The sequence below is a fragment of the Garra rufa genome, chromosome 25 (assembly GCF_049309525.1).
Source record: "Garra rufa chromosome 25, GarRuf1.0, whole genome shotgun sequence".
In the NCBI taxonomy this organism is placed as follows: Eukaryota; Metazoa; Chordata; class Actinopteri; order Cypriniformes; family Cyprinidae; genus Garra; species Garra rufa.
In genome coordinates this window covers 37,985,979-38,008,121 of record NC_133385.1, presented here as the reverse complement: position 1 = coordinate 38,008,121, position 22,143 = coordinate 37,985,979, and the positions used below count along the sequence as shown (strand labels likewise).

Here is a 22,143-nt window from a genome sequence, read left to right as displayed (position 1 = left end):
ACTTTTATAGTGTGTTGTACATACTAATATCACACACAATTCTAAATCAAAGGGGTAAAAGTGTTTTTACTCGCATGCAAACTTTCTTCTGAAGTGTCCATTAAATGAAAGATGTGATGCTTTTGCTGCATTTATTGATTATTCTCTTATAAATGCAGTTTTGGACATTATGTGGCGTCACATTATTTCCATTTTTGACATCAGGCCGCTTACTGGGGACCCACTGCATTGTGCATTGTCTTAACTATGAAACTGTGTTAAACACACTTGCCCAGGTTTACAAATTGCACTTGTGTAAGTGAGAAGCTTTAAGGTTTGAAGCTGTCGTCAGCTGATATTTGACATGACCAATGCTTCACACTATGAATGTACTTTATAAACCCATAGTTACATGCCTCAATTTAAGCTTTTTGTAGTTAATAGCTTGATTTTTCTTTCATTTTGAGAAGAAAAGGTTTGAACCAAAGTTCACTTGTTGGCAGCTTGCAGCACACAATCCAATGGACAAAATGCTTATATGTTTGTACATGTATTTTAACTCTCAAAGCCTGTAAGCTGATAAGCTATGCATTATTTCTTTATGTAAATGACATATATAAATAAATAACGTGTAAGAAACGAGTGTTGTGTAATATTATAGCAGCTGTTTTGATCTGGAACTACTGCGTGGAGCTTTTGTTTACGGAAGACCGCACAGAGTGAACACTGGAGCCTAGCAACTTCCGTTTCAGTGTTCACTTTCCTATTCCATTATATGAACCTTCGTTAAATTAATTAATATTTTGTTGTCCTTGTTATTTAACGAGCATATTCTAAGTGCTATTAATAGGACTCTGCAGTGGAACCGCGGGTGCGTGAGATGAAATGACAACGTCAACACTGCAGGTGAGTTTACATTAGCTTTAGCATTAGCTCATCACCATCTTCATTTAATCATCTTATGAACTAAACATTAACATTAAGCAAATCAACTGTAATGACTGATCGTTCATAATGCACATCAGGAGCGTTTAATGTGATAAACGTGATATGAGAAATCAGCGGAGACTGTTAAAGGGGTAACTGTCTTTGACAAGCAACTATGTAAACAAACCTTCAGTTCATATTCATTTGTAAGGTATTATTGAATGTAGGAATAAACGACAATTTTGCAGAGATGTCAATCGAAATATATGTTTAATATAAGTTTGTCATGCTTTCATGAAGTCATTTTTGAAAGGCTGATACATCTATTTGGCCTGTTTATCTGTCAGTCTGTCGGTTTGCAATTTAATGACAGTAAATCAAATGTGAATCGTAGTTACACGATATTTACTCTGGAAATAAGAGAGTAAACGGAAAATATATATATATCGTATACAAAGCTGTTGGCAGGAGTCTGAAACAGTTATAATAATTTGAAAACCGCCAAATATAGGTTATGGTAATACAATTCAAGTTCAATTACAAAAAACATTTCTAAAAACAGAAATTGAGCACTATTTGTATGGCTATATATTTTGGAAATGACACTTGGTGCATGATGTAATGGCTGCTGTAATCTATCTATGAATTATTCTATAGGGTCATTCTGTGTCAACTCAACCTGAGGTTCAATCAATGATTGAATTTGCTAATATTTATTCTAAAGAAAGACAGATATGTATAGTGATGAAAGCCAAAATATTAATTGTCATGGATGAATATTTACTGAGTAATAATCCACTATTTTGTAGAGGGACGTCAAAATGGCAGTTTTCACTTTTGATTCGAAGTCAAGTTAAAGGGGGGTAACAATGACTTCTGAAACATGGCAGCATCATTATCTTATTTTTACACAGAGATTGGTAGCTCTATTAGTAAAATCTTTGCTTTATGTGCCAACGGTGACCATTCAAAAATGGGGAAGCAGCACTTTTTAAGTTTTCTCTGAAGTTGCATGTCTGTAACTCAAGAAGTTTTAAAGATGTCTTAATGCCCTTTTAGATATTGGGTCTTAACAAACTTTCCTTTTGGCATCTTTATTTTTAATTCCCTGTGAGATTCAGTTCCAGAGATATTGGAATTTCAGTGTGGCTCCAGGAGTAAATCATTCAAATGTACAAATTTTTCAGGGCCAAAAACCAAATGTGGGTCAGTTTGAAAATGATACTTATTTTCTTTTAAAAAGGAATGTCTGAAGAACACATAATGTTAAAACTAGAGATGTATCTTGTTTCTTTCTGCCAAGGCTACTACCTTGAACATACCAGTCTGAGTGCCATAAATATTATTACTTTTTTCCAAAGTTTGCATGCCTATAACTCAAGAAGTATTAAATATATTACAATATGATTTTAGATTCTAGTTCTTCATAAACTTTTCTTTTAGAATCTTAATTTTCAAGGCCCTACATCTTTCAGTCTCTGAGATATGGGGATCTCAGTGAGGCTTCATGTCCAGATTGTTGAATGGTACCCATTTTCAGTGGTTGAAAACCAAATGTTGGTCACTTTGTATACAGCTCATACTTATTTTATTTGAAGGACAATGCACGAAGAAGAAATAATGTTGAAATTAGTATTGTATCTTGTTTCCCTCTATCAGAATAATGGCATTGTTTCCCCATTTTTGAATGGTCACCATTGGCACATAATGTAACAAAGATTGCTAAATTCAACCTATTTTACTAATATAACTACCAATCTCTGTGTAAAAAACAAAATAGTACAAAATAGTGGATTACTAAGTAAATATTCATTCATGACATTTAATATTTTGCCTTTCATCACTTTACATGTCTGTCTTTCCTCAGAATAAATATTAGCAAAATCTAAAATTTGAGCCTGGCCAAAATTGGTTGATTTGAAACTTCACAGGGGATATTTATTTTATTTTTATATTAAATAATTAATTTTGGAAGAAAGATGTACGTAAATTGTCACTGTAATGCATTATTTTCTGCAGGGAGTTAAACATACAATTTGCGTATTATATGGATCAAAACTACAGGTCAAAAGACCTTCAGTATAATACTAATTTCTACATAAGCGCTTACTAGATGGCAGCAGGATGAATAAACAGTTACCAGGGAGATTACATGGCCTTTAACATCCTCTTGAACGATCAAAATGTAAGATTTGTACATTTTTGTTTAATATACGTCTCTAATTTAAACAGAATTTGTATTGTAGACAAAACACAGACTCGTCTGGTTTTCAGTCAATGAATATTTAATGACTTAAACACGCAGTCCCACATCTTTACATCTCACAACTGTTCAGGACATTCAATATGAATATACCAAAAGGATAGCTTGTTCTGGGGGTGCAGGCACACCAATTTTCTATTAATATACCTATATAATATATATATGATATAATATTTAAAGAAAATGTATTATTTAAAAAAATTCAGATGCAAACGCCTCTGAGATTTTCTTCTAAAATAAGCCTCTTTTCATGCTCCTCTGTTTATGTTCAGTAATTTCACTTTAATGGCAATGAAAAGAACCTCATTAGTCATTGAAGTTAAATTACTGAACCTACACATAGGAGCTTGATAAAAATGCTCATTTTAGAAGAACATTTCTAACGGCACTTAAAGACTTTTGCATCTAAACTTCATTTGTTCACAGAATCTTATTTTGAAATCTTTTTAGAGCTTGCCTTTTGTTTTAAATATTAGCTGGAAAACGTAGTTTTGAGCATACATAGGTCCTTGAAAGTGCTTGAATTTATTTTGTGCAAGATGTTTTCTGGAAAAAAAATTCCATATGATTCCCCCTGGTGTTACTAACACTTTGTGGCCTGTGCATACTACCTTACTTGATTTACATTTACATTTGACTTTGCTGCAATATGGAACTTTTGCACTTTTATTGACATTTTATCTTATTATTTTAATACTGTAAGGTTGCTTTGACACAACTTGTATTGTAAAAAGCGCTGTATAAATAAACTTGACATACATTAGTTACGAGCATTACGTGTTACATGAAGTGTTTCCCGCTTGAGGTACTTTTTGTTGCCACACTGCAAAAAATGCTTTTCTTAACTAGATTTCTTGTCTTGTTTCCAGCCAAAATATCAAAAAATTCTTGAATCAAGAAGGATTTTTTAGACGATTAAAAATTATTGTCTTGCTTTCAGAAAAAAAAACGACTCAAAATTAAGTGCATTTTTGTTTGAAACAAGCTAAATAATCTGCCAATGGGGTAAAAAAAAAAAAAATCTTGTTTTCTGTTTGATTTTTTTTTTTTTTTTGCATACCCTATTGGCAGATTATTTTGCTTGTTCTAAGCAAAAACTTACTTAATTTTTTTTTTTTTTTTTTTAAAACAAGAAAATAATTTTTACTCGTCTAGAAAATCCTTCTTGATTTAAGAATTGAAGATATTTTGGCTGGAAACGAAAAACAATCTAAGTAAGAAAAACATTTTTTGCAGTGCATGACAGACACACTGTAAAACATTGCAAAAATAGGCTGAAACCACTAAAACGTCATGCTTGGAAAATCTTAAAAGCATATTCATATATCTTAAAACTTCTGGTTACACGAGCCTAAGCTCTTTTCAATAAAATCCATGCAAAAGTTAATATCAAATCATTTTAGAAAACAATATAAGGTGTACCGAATGTTCTTCAGTTTTATGCAAAACATAAATACAAAAAATAGAATATCAGATCTCTGGCATATGGGCAAAAAAATAAAAACAAACATGTTTTTTTTGCATGGTTTTTGACAAATGAAAACCACGATGTAACCTTGCTTTCACTTGAAATGTTTCCCAACATTAAGTCCTTAAATTTGAGGGTATTGGACCTGGAAAGTCCTTGAAAGGTCCTTGAATTTGAAGTTAACCAAGGTGTGGGAACCCTGCTTGACGTGGAATGAGCCCTCATAAATCATTTATAATCATAATCAGTTTATAGAGGCGTCAGTAACTCTGTCATTTGTCCTGTTCAGAAAGCGATTGAGCTGGTCACTAAAGCCACAGAGGAGGACAAGGCCAAGAACTATGAGGAGGCGCTGAGACTCTACCAGCATGCTGTGGAGTACTTCCTGCACGCCATTAAATGTGAGTCAACTACATCTGCTGAAACTTGTTCAGAATTAACTCAAAATTAAAGGGGCAGTTCACCCAAAATGACAATTCTGTCATTAATTACTCACCTTCATGTCGTTCCAAACCTGTAAGACTTTTGTTCGTTCAACCATAATGTTATGAAGCTACGAGAATACTTTTTGCTAAAAAAAAAAAAACAGAGAGCTCTCGGATTTCATCAAAAATATCTTTAATTGTGTTCTGAAGATGAACGAAGGTCTTACGGGTTTGAAACACATGAGGGAGAGTAAATTAAGGCGAGACACTGCAGGTGAATAGGGTAAACAACTACAAACTAAAAAACTAAACTAAACTATAAAATTACATTGATAATTGCAAACATTTTCTAAAGTGTTAGGTTTTATGTTGCAAATGAGGCATTATTTAATGAAATATGTGCTAATTTGCATACATTTCTAGTACAAAAATGTAAACACTGGATGAAGTCTGTTTCAAAATTCTGTTTTAACTTTTTTTGACACATTAGAGTCAAACGTTTTTAAAGGAGGGGATTTTGGGTGTCCCATTTTGTCACTTCTGGGGGAACAAAATCAAGCAAATTATATATGAACAAATCCCTCTGTAAAAACCTTCAGGATATAGACAGGAATAAAAATGCAAAGTGTGGTGTGTGTAAGTGCTGCTGAAGTGGAGATTTATGGCTCAGTGTAGGAGAAAAAACTGATTTTAAGAAATGGCTTTAGAAATATGTATTGTAATTGAAATCTATTGACACAAATAGATAAAGTGCTATAAAAGAAACACTTAACAGTGTCTTTTGGGTGTTTTCTTTCCACTAGCCTGAAAAAAATCTAATTTATTTTCTTCAAATCTTATTGTACACAGTTCATCGGGGATTTTTTTTTTTTTTAATAATTTTTCATCAATGTGTTGTTGAGGCTCCTCCTACTTTGGCTGATGTTAAATAGCAAATAATGACAAAGTGGATCCTGGCTTTGTATTGAGTTTGTATTTTTTTTTTGTGAAAGTAATTACATTTTACATTTTTCTAACTTATTTTTCTCATTTTTAATGAAAGATTTCAAGACCTTTGAATCTTTTGTTTCTCAGATGAAGCACACAGTGACAAGGCGAAGGAAAGCATCCGTGGGAAGTGTATGCAGTATCTGGACAGAGCTGAGAAACTCAAGGATTACTTGAAAAATAAAGACAAACAGGGCAAGAAACCAGTGAAGGAAACACAGAGCAATGACAAGTATGCTTTCATTTGTTATTTGTTCATTTGTTATTTGAATCAAGTCCATTTCTTGCAGTGAAAGACTGTGTGTTTGCAGAAGTGACAGTGACAGTGAGGGAGAAAATCCTGAAAAAAAGAAACTCCAGGAGCATCTGATGGGTGAGTCTGTGTGTCTTAAATGTTTCATTGTGTTAATGCAGAGGAAAAGTCACCTGTAGTCTCAGTTCAGGATCATGATGATGAGGTGTTGGTTGATGTTTTCAGGTGCGATTGTGATGGAGAAGCCCAATGTGAGGTGGAGTGACGTGGCCGGACTGGAGGGGGCAAAAGAGGCCCTGAAAGAAGCTGTCATTCTACCCATCAAATTTCCACACCTGTTCACAGGTCAGTCTGTGTCCTGGGAATCAATTATTACTAGAGTTTACACTTATTCACTTATCATTTACACTGCTGCTCAAAAGTTCAGTAAATCAGATTTTAATGCTTTTTAAAGGAGATTTTTCTGCTTATCAAAGCTGCGTTTATTTGATTAAAAATACAGAAAAAAATTAATATTATGAAATGCTAATACAATTTAAAATAGTGGTTTTCTATTTTAATATAATGTAAAATATAGTTTATTTTCAGCATCATTACTCCAGTCTTCAGTGTCACATGATCCTTCAGAAATAATTCTAATATGTTGATTTATTATTAGTGTTGGAAACAGTTGTGCTGCTTAATATATATATTTTGGAACCTGTGATACTTTTTTCAGGATTCTTTGATAAGTAAAACGTTAAAAATAACAGCATTTAAGACAATAAAAACCTTGTTCAAAGTTTGGGATGAAAGTTTCTTTCTTTAAAAGAAATTAATACTTTTATTCAGCAAGGATGTGGTAAATTGATAAAAAGTGATAGTAAAGGCTTATATTGTTAAAAAATATCTTTATGCTGTTCTTTTTAATATTTCATTCATCAAATAATCCTGAAAAAAGTATCACAGCTTTCAAAAAAAATATATATATATAGCTGCAAGCAGCAATTACGGGGCCAAACGCACCAAAGGGAAAATGAGGAGCTAAGCATAACATGGAGCACCAGACCAGCTGCAACAATGAGTAGAAGCCATTTAAAGATGATTGTAGTCAAAATGACAGATAAAACAATGTAGAACTGCTAGTAATATGATTGAATGGCTTATCAGTTTTGGCCAACAGGTGGCGCTATCGATGTGGTGTGTTTAGTGTGAGGTGACAAAGGCACACACACAGTTTGGTGTCATTATGTCAAAGCTTTGCAGAGATAAAGCCTCAGAGTCATTTTGGCATCAAGCCTACAACTTGTAGTGGTTCTGTATGTAAACAGTTACATCTATCAACATGAAATCCATAACTTTTTGTCAGAACAGTCTGAAGATGATCTGACTCAATTTTGGTGAAAATCGGACAAACAGTCTAGGAAGAGTTTGAAAAAGTAGTTTTTGTTTTTTTTAACATAAATCAATATGGCGGACAGAAAGTTCAGCTAACTATGGTATCTTTAATTGGTATCTATGTTGTCAGCATGACCCAGGGGATATTATGAGACCACTTTCATTACAATAGGCTAATGCAATCAATAGTTATTAGCATTTTTGGAAATTTCATAATTCATAGTTAGTAAATGGTTTATTACTCTTGACCAATAGGTGGCGCTGTTACCAAATTGATGTGGTGTAATCAGTGTGAGGTGACAATGCCACATACAAAATTTGGTGCAAAAAACTCCAAAGCTTTCCAGAGAAACAGCTTCAGATGCACTTTGGCATCTTTCCATCAAATTAATTGATACGTTAAATGAAAACGGTTTTGTATATTGACACGAAATCCATGACTTTTTGTCAGCATGGTCTGAAGATGATCCAAGTCAAATTTGGTGAAAATTGGTTCAACCAATTTTGGCATAATTGGTATCAATGTTCTCGGCATGACCCAAGGAATATTTTGAGATCAGTTTAATTACAATAAGCCATTTAGCATTTTTTTTTTATTTCCTTATAACTTTTTAAGTACTGTCAGGGCATGGTGCCGAAGACACATACTAAGTTTTGTAACGATATGTCAATGCATTCATAAAATATAGCATTTTATCACAAAATTCTAAATTACTGTCATGGGAAAATTGGATATGGTTTAATTTGGCATGCTCCTCTGAATCTAACTATCCAGTTTTGATATTTTTGGCCAAACCATTGAGAAATTATAAGCAAAAATAGCTTTTTATATCTCCTGACCACTAGGTAGCACTTTGCCGAAACACTGCAGGTAGCCTCAGGTCATGCTTGTTATAATACACACCAAGTTTGGTCTCAATATGCCAAACTGTTGCAGAGATTTAGTCTCACATCCATTTTTGTGTGCTTTTCGAAGAATTCGTAGAAGTGTGTTATTTGAGAACGGTTTGACTAATCAACTTGAATTCCATAACTTTTTGCCACCATGGTCTGAAGATGATCTGAGCCAAATCAGACAAACCGTCTAGGAAGAGTTTGAAAAAGTAGGTTTTACAAACTATTACAAACAGAAAAAAATGAAACCTTACGATTTTTGAATTTCAGAGAAAAAGGATTCAGAGAAAAAAAAAAGAATTTAGATTCTGTGCCTTACGGTTTAAAAGTTATTAGCATAAACATAAGTGAAATTTTGGACCAGTGGTGGCGCTAGAGAGTTTGAGTTAGAGACTCCAAATTTGCTGTGGTCAATGTTGAGACTGTCCTCTATCAGTGTGCCAAATTACACAACTTTCCCACAAGCGCTTCTATGGGCTTCCATAGACTCAAGTGCGGAAGAAGAAGAAAAACGCCAACGTTTTACATTTTAGTCATCTGCGAGTTATTTATTTGAATAGATCAAGATGCTGTTTATGTGAATTTTCAAAGACTGTGCATTCACTGTGATGCAGGCAAGCGCACTCCATGGAGGGGCATTCTTCTGTTCGGGCCCCCCGGCACAGGAAAGTCTTATCTGGCCAAAGCTGTGGCCACCGAGGCCAATAACTCCACCTTCTTCTCTGTGTCTTCCTCGGACCTCGTGTCTAAGTGGCTCGGCGAGAGTGAAAAGTGAGATTCAGTCTTTGCTCACGTTGCTAAATGTCTGTGTGAGGTTCAGGACTCACTGAATGATTTGTTTTGATTTATTTTACAGACTGGTGAAGAATCTGTTCGATCTGGCTCGCCAGCATAAGCCGTCCATCATCTTCATAGACGAGGTGGATTCTCTCTGCGGATCCAGAAATGAGAACGAAAGCGAAGCCGCTCGGAGGATCAAGACAGAGTTCCTGGTTCAGATGCAGGGTAAGAAACACTCTGGCAGTTTATTAGCTGTGAAAAACCACATCCTGTTGAATAAAGGAAGGTGACGAGGTCGAGCAGATCTGTTGACGAGTTGCTTAGCAGTTGTGCTTTCATAGGCCTTAACGTTACTTATTTATGTCTGGATCTGTTTTACATCTTGTAGTGGACATGAAAGGGTTAATGTGTTTTGCGTATGTCACGTGTTCGTGGTGGAGAGTCACGGGTTACGTGGAATTGGGAATATTAATCACCTGTTCAATTAGAGTTGGGAAGGAGAGGGGGTGAGCAGGGACGATGTATTCTTTGTTGACCAACAACGTAATATAACAAAACTTGATATCTTCAGTCTGTACAATAAATCAGAACAACCAAGAGAAGTTTTGCCTCACGGATGTTTTATTGTTGCGTCGCAAATGCATTGAGTTCTTGTTTAGCCTCTCAGCGGCGTTTGGTAACTACGGAGTAGCCGCTACATTATGTCAACAAAGAATTCATTTCTCGGCAAACGCAGCAAAGGATTACATCGTGTTGCGGAGTACAGGATTCTGCTCATTTGGAAAGGAGAATTCTACAGCCGCAGAAGTTGAAATGCCAGCGCAAACCGATCGGCAAAGTTCCTAGGAGAAGCAAGCAAACAATCACCACATAGGTAAGCCTGCTGGGCTTCTTGTTACTCGGCTGTGCTGTATTTAGAGAGCGCAATATTTGTCCATTGGGGATGATTGCGCGGTATTTGAATTTGGTACGCTGTTTCATCCATTGGGGATGATCGTGAGATAGTGTTATTGTTTTGTTTGGTCCAGAGCTCTGGTTATTGTAGTATGTTTTTGCTGGTTTGTTTAGTGTGGTAAATAAGTCAGGATGTTTATAGAGTTGACAGAGGTTGTTTATATGTCGCTGTGATGTTGGAGAATCTGGTTGAACAAATATTGTTGGCTTGTTGGGGAACGCAAAAACATGAATGAAGCGGGCATTGATGACGTCGCTGGCCTTGATCTGCATGGCAGTAAAAGAGAAACTAAACTCACTTGCAAAGGCTTTAGCCAATAAAATTGAAATACTTCAAAAGGAACGAAAGAAAGATGTAAATAAAATTAAAGGACTGATTCCAGAGATGAAAAGTCTGATGACAAGAAAAGGAAATGTCTCTCGGGTGCAAATGCTTTTTAAAACTCTTGTTCAGCTTTGTGAAAATGCCAACAAGCAACATGATATGGTCATTCCTTTACTTCCTGAAGAGGAACAGGAAAAACAAAACGAATGGTTTTTGAGCATCATGAAATACAGCAACACATTTAAAGATACTGTGCAACATTGGTTAAGTTGTCCGGAAGAATCATTGGAGAATAGTGTTCCTGTTCATTCTGATGTTGATGCAACACAAGAAGATATCATTCCTCAAGTCACAGTCCATGCTTCATCCATTGTTGTGTCAGATAATTTGCAAGATGACATTAAACCCAATGACAGTGTATCTAATGTGGGGAGCAGATCATCCAAAAATCAAAGTTCGGTTGTTGGAAGAAGATCTGGGGTGTCGTCAATTTCTTCTCTATGTCTTAAAGCAGAGGCTGAGTTGGCTGCATTAAGGGCACAACAAAAATTCTTGAAGGAGAAACATGAACTAGAGGATCAAGAGGAACAGTTACGAAGAAGAAAAGAACAACTTAATCTTCAAGGAGAAATTGAAATTCAAATGGCTAAATTGAATGTTCTGAAATCTCAAAGTGTATCAAGCAGTAAATCGGGTCATTCAGGAGGAAGACATTCTAGTTCAGAGCCAAAACAAAGGAAAACAAAAAGTCTTCATGCCAGTGCTAACTCATTTGTTCCTCAAATGTCTACAAAAGAGAAGGGATCGGTGCAGGATGCTGGAAATTTGGGAGCAAAACCTAAAGAGAAATTTGAAAAACAACGGGTTCCTTCACAGCCTTATCCAGTGCATCAACCATCTAGAGGTCAAACAGGGGAACAGATGGCATGTGGAAATGCTTTGAATTTACATGTTGAATCCAACACTGAAGAGGAAAGTAATGTAATGGGCATCATGAGAAAGCAAAATGAAATAACAACACTATTGTTAAAACAGCAATGTTTGTCATCTTTACCCAGAAGAGATTTGAAAGTTTTTGATGGTGATCCATTAAAATATCATGCATTTATGAGAGCCTTTGAAAACAGTGTTGAAAGTAAGACAGACAACTACAGTGACCGCTTATACTTCCTTGAGCAATATACTGTTGGTCGTCCAAGAGAGTTGATACAGAGTTGTCAGCATATTGATCCATGCAGGGGATACGTCAGAGCTAAAACTTTGCTGCAAGAACATTTTGGCAATGAACAGAAAGTTGCATCTGCTTACATGAGTAAAGCTCTTTCATGGCCTCAAATTAAAGCTGAAGATGTTAATGCCTTACAGGAATATAGTCTCTTTCTTAGAGGCTGCGGTAATGTTATGGAGGAAGTGCAATATCTGTATGATTTGGACATGCCTACCAATATGATGACGATTATAAAAAAGTTGCCCTACAAACTTAGAGATAAATGGAGAAGTGTTGTTTGTGAACTCCAAGAAAGACGTAATTGCAGAGTTTCTTTCACGGATATTGTTAACTTTCTTGAACATCAAGTTAAAGTCCTTACCGATCCAATATTTGGAAATATACAGGATGTTCCATCACCAGCAGTGAATAGAAATGTGAAGAAACTTAAATCATATCCTCATTTTGGCATAAAAGGAACCAGCTTTGCTACCAGTGTTGCTATAAACAAAGAATGTGAATCTCAAAATATAGGAAAGAAACAGACTAGATTTGATAAAGGATGTCTCTGCTGTAAAGGAGCACACATGTTGGATATGTGTCCTCAGTTGGGAAAACAACCCCACAAGGAGAAGATTGGCTTCTTAAAGGAGAGTGGAGTTTGTTTTGGCTGTTTGTGCATTGGGCACATTAGCAAAGAATGCAGAAAACGTCTTTGTTGTGATGTTTGTGGACTTAAACATCCCACTTTGTTGCATATCTTTCCTAAAGAAAAAGGGACAACTGATGCAACTGAGAAGAAATCCAAACCAACAGTGGATGATGTTTTGGTGTCTAGTGGTCTGACTGGGGCTGGTGATAATGACTGTAAACTCCCGATTGTTCCTGTGCAGATCAAAGCCAAGAAAGGCAGTGATATTATTACTACTTATGCCTTTTTAGATCAAGGTAGTACAGCTGTGTTCTGTACTGAGAATTTGATGAGAAGACTTAACCTTACAGGAACCAAAGTGCGGATACTTTTAAGAACCATGGGGCAAGAAAAGGTGGTGAGTAGCCATGTTTTGTCAGGATTGGAAGTGGCTGGCTTGAATGGAAGTGAATTTTGTGATTTGCATCGAGTTTACACCCAGGAAAGCATGCCTGTTCACAAAGGAAATATACCCAGAGAAAGAGATCTTCAAAGATGGCCTCATTTAAAGACTGTTCATTTACCTCAGATTGACGCTGGGATTGAGCTGCTCATAGGTACAAATGTTCCTAAAGCATTGGAACCATTGGAGGTAATCTGCAGTGTAAATGATGGGCCCTATGCAATCAGAACCATGTTGGGATGGACCGTGAATGGACCACTCTTTGCAGATGGCGAGAATGTAGTATCCAGTGCACAGCCAGAAGTCACAGTTAACAGAATTTCAGTAGTGAATGTGGAAGATGTGTGGCAACAGCAATTTAAAATGGATTTCCCAGAATGTAGTCAAGATGAACGAACTGGTTATTCAAAGGAAGATCAACGATTTATGGAAATGGTGACAAATTCTGCCAAATTTGTAGATGGGCATTACGAAATTGGTTTACCTTTGAAAGAGAAAGTTCATATGCCAAACAATCGAAAGATTGTGGAACAACGTGTTATACATTTAAAGAGGAGACTTCAAAAGGATTCTGCCTTTCTTGCTGATTATAAAGCCTTTCTACAGGATATGGTCTCCAAAGGGTATGCAGAGAGAGTTCCTGCAGAGGAGTTGATGCGTAGTGATGGAAAGATCTGGTATATTCCACATCACGGTGTCTACCATCCCACAAAGAAGAAAATCCGTGTGGTGTTTGATTGTGGAGCGAGTTTTCAAGGAACATCACTTAATGATAAACTCTTGCAAGGACCAGACCTTACCAGCTCACTTGTTGGAGTAGTGACAAGATTCAGAAAGGAACCAGTGGTAATTATGGCCGATGTGGAATCAATGTTCCATCAAGTAAAGGTTCCAGCTGATGATGTGGATTTGTTACGGTTTCTTTGGTGGCCTGAAGGGGATTTCAGTCAAGATCCAGTTGACTTTAGGATGCTAGTGCACCTCTTTGGAGCGACTTCGTCTCCTAGCTGCGCAAACTTTGCTCTTAGAAAATGTGCTGAAGATCATAAAGAGCAGTTTAGCAGTGAAGCAGTGGATACAATCCTACATTCCTTCTATGTTGATGATTGTTTTGTTTCAGTTACTTCTACTAAAAAGGCAATTGCTTTGTATCATGAGCTTGTTTCCATATGTGCCAAGGGCGGCTTTAAGCTCACAAAATGGATGAGCAATAGATGTCAAGTGCTAGAGGCAATACCAGAAGCTGAAAGAGCAAAGACCATGAAAGGCTTGAGCATGGATTGGGATTTTCCATCAATGGAGAGAGTGTTGGGAGTACAGTGGTGTATTCAGTCCGATGCCTTCAAGTTTAAGATTGTATTAAAAGATAGACCTCTGACAAGAAGAGGAATATTGTCCATCATCAGTTCCATCTATGATCCGTTAGGAATTGTAAGTCCTGTGGTTTTGTCCGCTAAGAAAATCTTACAAGAGCTCTGCAAAGGAAATCTGGGATGGGATGATGTCCTTCCTGAATTGGTGGCTCAAAAATGGATTAGTTGGCTGCAAGAACTTCACCATCTGGAAAACTTTGAACTTGCAAGATGTTTGAAACCTCCAAACTTTGGGGATGTCACTACTGCACAGTTGCATCACTTTTCAGATGCGAGCAATGATGGATATGGAACTGTGACATACTTGTTGTTACGTAATGCACATTCACAATCCCACTGTGCTTTTATTATGGGAAAATCAAGAGTTGCCCCAGCAAAGTCCATTACCATTCCTCGCATGGAGCTCATTGCCGCTACCATGGCAAGCCGAATGGATGTATTGTGGAAGAGAGAGTTGCATCTGGAGCTGCAAGATTCTGTCTTTTGGACGGATAGTGCTTCTGTTCTCAAATATATAAAAAATGAGACTTCCAGATTTCGAATATTTGTAGCAAACCGGGTGACAGAAATCCTCAAGGCCTCGCAAGCCTCACAGTGGATATATGTAGGCTCTGCAAGCAATCCTGCTGATGTTGCTTCGAGAGGATCAGCTGTAAGATCATTTCTTGAAAATAAAACATGGATATCAGGTCCTGCTTTTCTGCTTTGTTCTGAGAGTGAGTGGCCTGATAATCTCATTGACCTTGAAAAATATGAAGTAAATGACGTTGAAATCAAGAAGTGCATAGAGATTAATTCCACACAACTCAAAGAAGAGGATGACATAATTGCACGTTTCACTCATCGCTTTTCATCTTGGTTCCGTTTGAAAAAAGCGGTGGCTTGGATTTTGCGATTTAAGAATCTACTCTTGTCTCTTAATCAGAAAAGGAAACAACTGAACTTAACTTTGGCTGATTCTGGCCTAAATGGACAACAAGATGGCTCTTTGGAAAAAGAAATGGAGATTTTTAAAGGTCAACTTGAACATCCTCACCTTTCAACAGAAGAACTAGAGATGGCTGAATTAGAGATTATTAGACTTTCTCAAGAAAGGATGTTTCCTGATGAGCTTAATAGCATTAAAAGAGGTGAAAGCATAAAGAAAAGTAGCCATATCTATGGACTTTGTCCTATTCTTGGAGATGTTTTAAGAGTTGGAGGACGATTAAGTAGGGCATCAATGCCTGAAGTATCCAAACATCCAGCCATTTTGGCTAAGAATTTTCCCATTGCAGACATTCTCTTGCGATATATACACCAAGAAGTAGGACATGGTGGTCGCAATCATATGTTGTCCAAATTGCGCCAGAAATATTGGATTACTGGTGCGAGCATAGCCATAAGGAAAGTACTGTCCAAGTGCATTGTTTGTCGGAAATTGAATTCCCTTCCAGGATGTCAACAGATGGCAGATTTGCCTTCAGAAAGAGTAACTCCAAATGAACCTCCATTTACCCGTGTTGGGGTTGATTATTTTGGACCTTTTGAGGTAAAAAGCAGAAGAAGTGTAGTAAAAAGGTATGGAGTAATTTTCACTTGTTTAGCCATACGAGCAGTACATATTGAGGTGGCATCCTCTTTGGACACAGATTCTTTTATAAATGCACTTCGCCGTTTTATTGCAAGACGCGGACAGGTCCAGGAACTTCGATCTGATAATGGAAGGAACTTTGTTGGAGCAGAGAGTGAACTAAAAGTAGCGATACAGGAATGGAATCAATGTAAGATCAATGATGTCCTTCTTCAAAAAGGAATTAAATGGACGTTTAACCCCCCAACTGGATCACATTATGGAGGAGCATGGGAGAGGTTAATTAGATCTGTGAGGAAAATTCTGAACTCTATTCTTAAGGTGCAGAATCTGGATGAAGAAGGCTTTCATACTGTACTTTGTGAAGTGGAAGCTATTATTAATGGTCGTCCAGTCACCGAAGTATCCACAAATCCATCTGATTTGGAAGCATTAACACCAAACCATCTGTTGCTCCTGAAAACTTCACCATCCCTACCTCCAGGGGAATTTAAAAAGGAAGATGTTTATGCTCGTAAGCGATGGAAGCAGGTCCAGTACATGGCAGATTTGTTCTGGAAAAGGTGGGTTCTGGAGTACTTACAGCAACTTCAAGAGCGTCAGAAGTGGACGAGAGTCAAGCGTAACTTTCAACCAGGAGATATAGTGCTTATAGTCGATAACACAGCACCACGCAACTCTTGGCTTATGGGACGAGTAATTCAAACGTTTCCAGACAGAAGAGGATTGGTGCGTCATGTAAAAGTGAAGACCAAAAGCAGCTGTCTGGACAGACCGATAACCAAGCTCTGTCTTATACAAGAAGCTGAAGACGGTTAACTTTACTTATTACTTGACAATTTTTTGACTTTGACATTGACTTCTGCGGCTTGACAGAGTAGAACTGTAAAGGACACTTGGACTAATCCATGTTATGAACACTTTTTGCCTTTCTATTCTCTTTTTGAAGAAGAAAGAAGACTGTACATTACATGATATTGTTAAAAATCATCAATTTGATTATTTCATGTCTCTATTTTGATGAATGTAATAATTATTTGATAATAATTAGGGGCTGGATTGTAGTGGACATGAAAGGGTTAATGTGTTTTGCGTATGTCACGTGTTCGTGGTGGAGAGTCACGGGTTACGTGGAATTGGGAATATTAATCACCTGTTCAATTAGAGTTGGGAAGGAGAGGGGGTGAGCAGGGACGATGTATTCTTTGTTGACCAACAACGTAATATAACAAAACTTGATATCTTCAGTCTGTACAATAAATCAGAACAACCAAGAGAAGTTTTGCCTCACGGATGTTTTATTGTTGCGTCGCAAATGCATTGAGTTCTTGTTTAGCCTCTCAGCGGCGTTTGGTAACTACGGAGTAGCCGCTACACATCTAAATAATCAAACTGTTGATACAATAAAAATATTTCAAAGCAAATGTTTCATATTATACATTCATCTGATCTGATACCTGATCTTCTGGCCTCTTTGTCTGCTTTAAGTAAAGTAACATAAGTAACAGGGAAAGATATGAGACTTATAATACGTTATAACTATAAGAAGTATAATTCGTGGTACCTTAAGTAGATGCAACGTGTTCATTGTGTTATAAATCATCATACTTTTAAAAGCTATAACCACAAATAAGTAAAAATTATAATACATTATAGCTGTTCTTATAAATACTCATGAGTTGATACAACATATTATAAGGTTTGTTATAATGCATTATGCATTAATTATCATTAAGAAAACCCTTATAATGTATTAAAAATACGGGCTTCATAAAGCTTCAAAGTGTTACCACGGTGACAATGTACTATGCACCTCTTATAGCAATTTCAATAACTGGGTAAGAACTAGGTACTATAACCTAACTATAAACCTAACCCTAACCCTATTCCACACAGTCAGGTTGTTAAGTAATGTTGCACTCAGTGTTGAAATGTATAATTACACTGTAACAAGGACACACTAAAATAAAGTCTATCCAAAAATGAATGGACTCACATACAGATGCAGGATTTCCTCATATTTTCTCTCAATCTTGTCTGTGTCATGGGATTTTCTAATGGTTTGCGGGCGTCTCTCTTTGGCAGGTGTTGGTAATAACAATGATGGGGTATTGGTTCTGGGTGCTACTAACATTCCCTGGGTGCTTGATGCTGCTATTCGCAGAAGGTCAGTCTGATGAAATGCTTTTAAAAGTACAAAAGTGCTCATGTTTTGAACTCAAGTCTTGAGTCTGTTGAATTCTCTCGGTGCAGGTTTGAGAAGCGCATCTACATCCCGCTCCCAGAGGAGCCGGCGAGATCGGCCATGTTCCGCTTACATCTGGGTAACACGCCTCACAGTCTGACTGAAGCAGACCTGCGTCAGCTCGCCCGCAAAACAGACGGATACTCCGGAGCCGACATCAGCATCATAGTACGAGACGCTCTCATGCAGCCGGTCAGGAAAGTGCAGTCCGCTACGCACTTCAAAAAGGTAACGTCAGTACATTGTTTCATTGGATAGACAGAAACAAAGTTGAAAGTTCAATGAGTTGTATTCTAGAAGTTGAGCGTTGGTTTTTGTGTTTCGCTCCCTCCGCTCATCAGGTGCGAGGCCAGTCTCGCAGTAACAGCTCGCTGATGGTGGATGACCTCCTGACCCCGTGTTCCCCCGGTGACCCTGATGCCATAGAGATGACCTGGATGGATGTCCCTAGTGACAAACTGCTGGAGCCCATAGTGTGCATGGTGAGATCCTGAGATCACATTCAGCATGTCTCTGACCTCAGTTTGACTATTACCATAAAGACCTTCCTACTTGACATTATGCGCTATTTAGAAAGTACTAGTTTATAACCATCAAACTAGGATAAGTATAAAATATGCAGTATAAAATAGGATAATAAATGGAATATGAAATGGAATGAATTTTCGTTTCTCAGCCTGCTGATAAAAACAGCCTGACAATATGCATCAGACGGACTGTGAACAGACCGTTTGTTTGCTGCATGATGCGAAAATGTTTTTTTTTTTTTACTTTTAAAACAAACTTTTCTCCTTTAAATCAGCATCATTCAGTCTTCAGTGTCACACGATCTTTCAGAAATCATTCTAACATGCTGATTTCCTGCTCAAATGAACTTTATATATGTGCAGTTCTACAGAATTGGTTCAGAGTTGGAAAAAGAAAAAGTATTTTTCCACGAATGTTTGCAAATAATGCTAGTAATTGTGCTTTCAGAACAAAAATTTTACAGATAATGTACTCACCCTACCCTGGAAATCCAGAGGTCTCGCGAGAGCACAATTTGATACAGCCATATCACCCTGTAGCCCAAGACTGGTCGCCCACTGAAGCTAAGCAGGGCTGAGCCTGGTTAGTACCTGGATGGGAGACCTCCTGGGAAAACTAGGTTGCTGCTGGAAGAGGTGCTAGTGAGGCCAGCAGGGGGTGCTCACCCTGTGGCCTGTGTGGGTCCTAGCACCCCAGTATAGTGAAGGGGACACTATACTGCCAAAAAGCACCGTCCTTCGGATGAGACGTTAAACCGAGGTCCTGACTCTCTGTGGTCATTAAAAATCCCAGGATGTCTTTTGGAAAGAGTCGAGGTGTGACCTCGGCATCCAGGCCAAATTTGCCATTGGCCTCTGACCATCATGGCCTTCTAATAATCCCCATTTCTACTGATTGGCTTCATCACTCTGTCTCCTCTCCATCAGTAAGCTGGTGTTTGGTGGGCGTTCTGGCGCACTATGGCTGCCGTCGCATCATCCAGGTGGATGCTGCACACTGGTGGTGGATGAGGAGATACCCTGACAGTGTAAAGCGCTTTGAGTGTCTAGAAAAGCACTATATAAATGTAACGAATTATTAATTTGAATTGTAACTGCAAGACACTCTGGCATCGAGCAATGATGCACGTTACTGCATTACGTAAGCAGTTCTGGGAACCAATCAAATCAGTGTATCTGATGAAGGCGGGCCAGAGGCAAGCTAAGCTGATGATGACAGCGCTGTGACGTCCAGAATCATGTAGTAAACTTTGAAAGATGACTACAGATGAACACCAGTTGTTTGAAACGGCTTTGGCCGCTACAATGAACGAGTTAGACTTGGCTTTTCATATAAAAGAGGAACAGAAAACCGCGCTTGAATCGTTCCTTTGCAAGAAGGTCGTTTTTGCTGTTTTGCCGACTGGATATGGCAAGAGTTTAATCTATCAGTAAACTCCGCTGGATTGCTGTGATTGGTCGTGGCGTTATCCAATTGAGTTTCAAATGCATGCTTGGGGCCGCCCCTCGAGTTAGGCTCTTTTCATTGCTCGATGCCAGACCCTTAATCTTAATAGATTATGGTCTGGATTTTTTCCAGGCTATACTCACCCCCTTGTCATCCAGGATGTTCATGACTTTCTTTCTTCAGTTGTAAAGAAATTATGTTTTTTGAGGAAAACATTTCAGGATTTTGACCTTGAACTTCCAAAATGTAGTTTAAACGCAGCTTCAAAGGTCTCTAAATAATCTCAGTAGAGGAAGAAGGGTCTTATCTAGTGAAACGATCACTTATTTTCTAAACAAATTGACAATTTATGTACGTTTTAACCCCAAATGCTCGTCTTGTCTTGTCTCTGCGATGCGCATGCTTACTCTGTGTGATCCCGGTCAATAAGGTTAGGGTATATCGAAAAACTCCCATCTCGTTTTCGTCTTTAACTTGAAAATCATCCTACAGCGCTGTTTTACCTTTTTTATTGTATAGGGCATTTAATCTTCTTTGTATGTTCACTTTGTAAACACTTCTGCAGCGATGTAGGATTTTTTGACATACCCTAACTGACCCAGATCACACAGACTACGCACGCGCATTGCAGACGAGACAAGACGAGCATTTGAGGTTAAAAAGTAAATAAATTGTCAATTTGTTTTGAAAACAACTGATCATTTCACTAGATAAGACCCTTCTTCCTCGGCTGGGGTCGTTTAGAGTCCTTTGAAGCTGCGATTAAACTACATTTTGGAAGTTCAACCTCAGGGGCACCATAGAAGTCCATTATATGGAGAGAAATCCTGAAATGTTTTCCTCAAAAAACATAATTTCTCTACAACTGAAGAAAAAGAAAGAAACGAACATCTTGGATGACAACGGGGTGAGTAAATTACCTGTAAATGTTTGTTTTTGTAATTCTCATATCGTATTTTCAGAAAGTTTTGCAATATTTGTTCTCTCCCCAAATATGTCACTACCGAAACAGTAAAATATAATTTAATAAGTAGGGTTATATTGACCGATCAAGATTTAGCATACATCTTCCTTGTAAATATATATTTATTCTATTTTATAAAAATAAAATTAGGTAAATCAATTACAATTTTGACAATATTTAAAGTGTGATTTATGAGATTTGTTGTATTTTGCATCCAATTTTCTTTGTAACAAAGCAAAAAATGTATCATACTGATTTCAAACTTGAGGATTAATTAGTTTGAATATACATTGCACTAAACACTATCATAACATCGTAGTTGATAATTCAGTACACTTAATTTTTTGTCAAAGATCCCTTTGTTTCGGTCGTAACAGCACATTTTCAGTAGTGACAGTAATGTGTTAGTAGCAAAACACTATTAAAGCAACTAAAATCCCAAAAAATTGCATAACTGTACTAAAATTGTGTTTATTTCCACCAAATAAAGGATTATGTGTTCCCTTTTGTCACTAATGAAATGATGACATGTTTCAGTCGTGACTGTTACGGTAGTGGGATAACACCCAAAAAACAAAGATGTCACTACTGAAACTTCACCAAATGTTTCGGTCATGACTTTTTATAACAGTTGTACACACATAAAAACAAAATGTTATGACATAACTTCCAAAAAAGTGTTTAATTATAGAAAAATGGTGTTCGCAAGTGGCATTCTTTAAAGTTACACAGATTTTTCATACTTTTAAAGACATTTACCTCAAAATGATTGAGCCTATCTATTCACCATGTAGCTATAAGAGAGACGGCCACACAAATATTTCCTGATCATAAATGTAGTGGTGTAGTTAAAATCTGTCTCAGCCAAAGGACTAAAACATAGTGACATGAAAAGCGGGACATCATTTTTTTGTACATAAAGTACAAAGAAAGTATCTTTTTTTTTTTTTAACTTCAAAAAGCTGTTTTTAAAAACAACAATGGAATAAAATGCAAAACGTATTTCAATATCGTTTTTATAAGTTGGGGTTAGGTTTCAGGACAGCCACCTCCCAATTGAAAGTACCCACTAAATGACGAT

General features: G+C 37.2%; 1 protein-coding gene across 1 annotated transcript; it reads left to right on the top strand.

The window, feature by feature from the left end:
- The first annotated feature begins 677 nt into the window (after window positions 1-677).
- vps4a (vacuolar protein sorting 4 homolog A) lies at window positions 678-18,618 on the top strand. The gene is made up of 10 exons (XM_073831688.1): window positions 678-885; window positions 4,927-5,038; window positions 6,137-6,281; window positions 6,361-6,422; window positions 6,528-6,647; window positions 9,188-9,344; window positions 9,430-9,578; window positions 17,965-18,046; window positions 18,133-18,352; window positions 18,466-18,618. The coding sequence occupies exons 1-10, from the start codon at window positions 865-867 to the stop codon at window positions 18,616-18,618; spliced, it is 1,221 nt and encodes a 406-aa protein (XP_073687789.1). The 5' UTR covers window positions 678-864.
- Window positions 18,619-22,143: the final 3,525 nt, after the last annotated feature.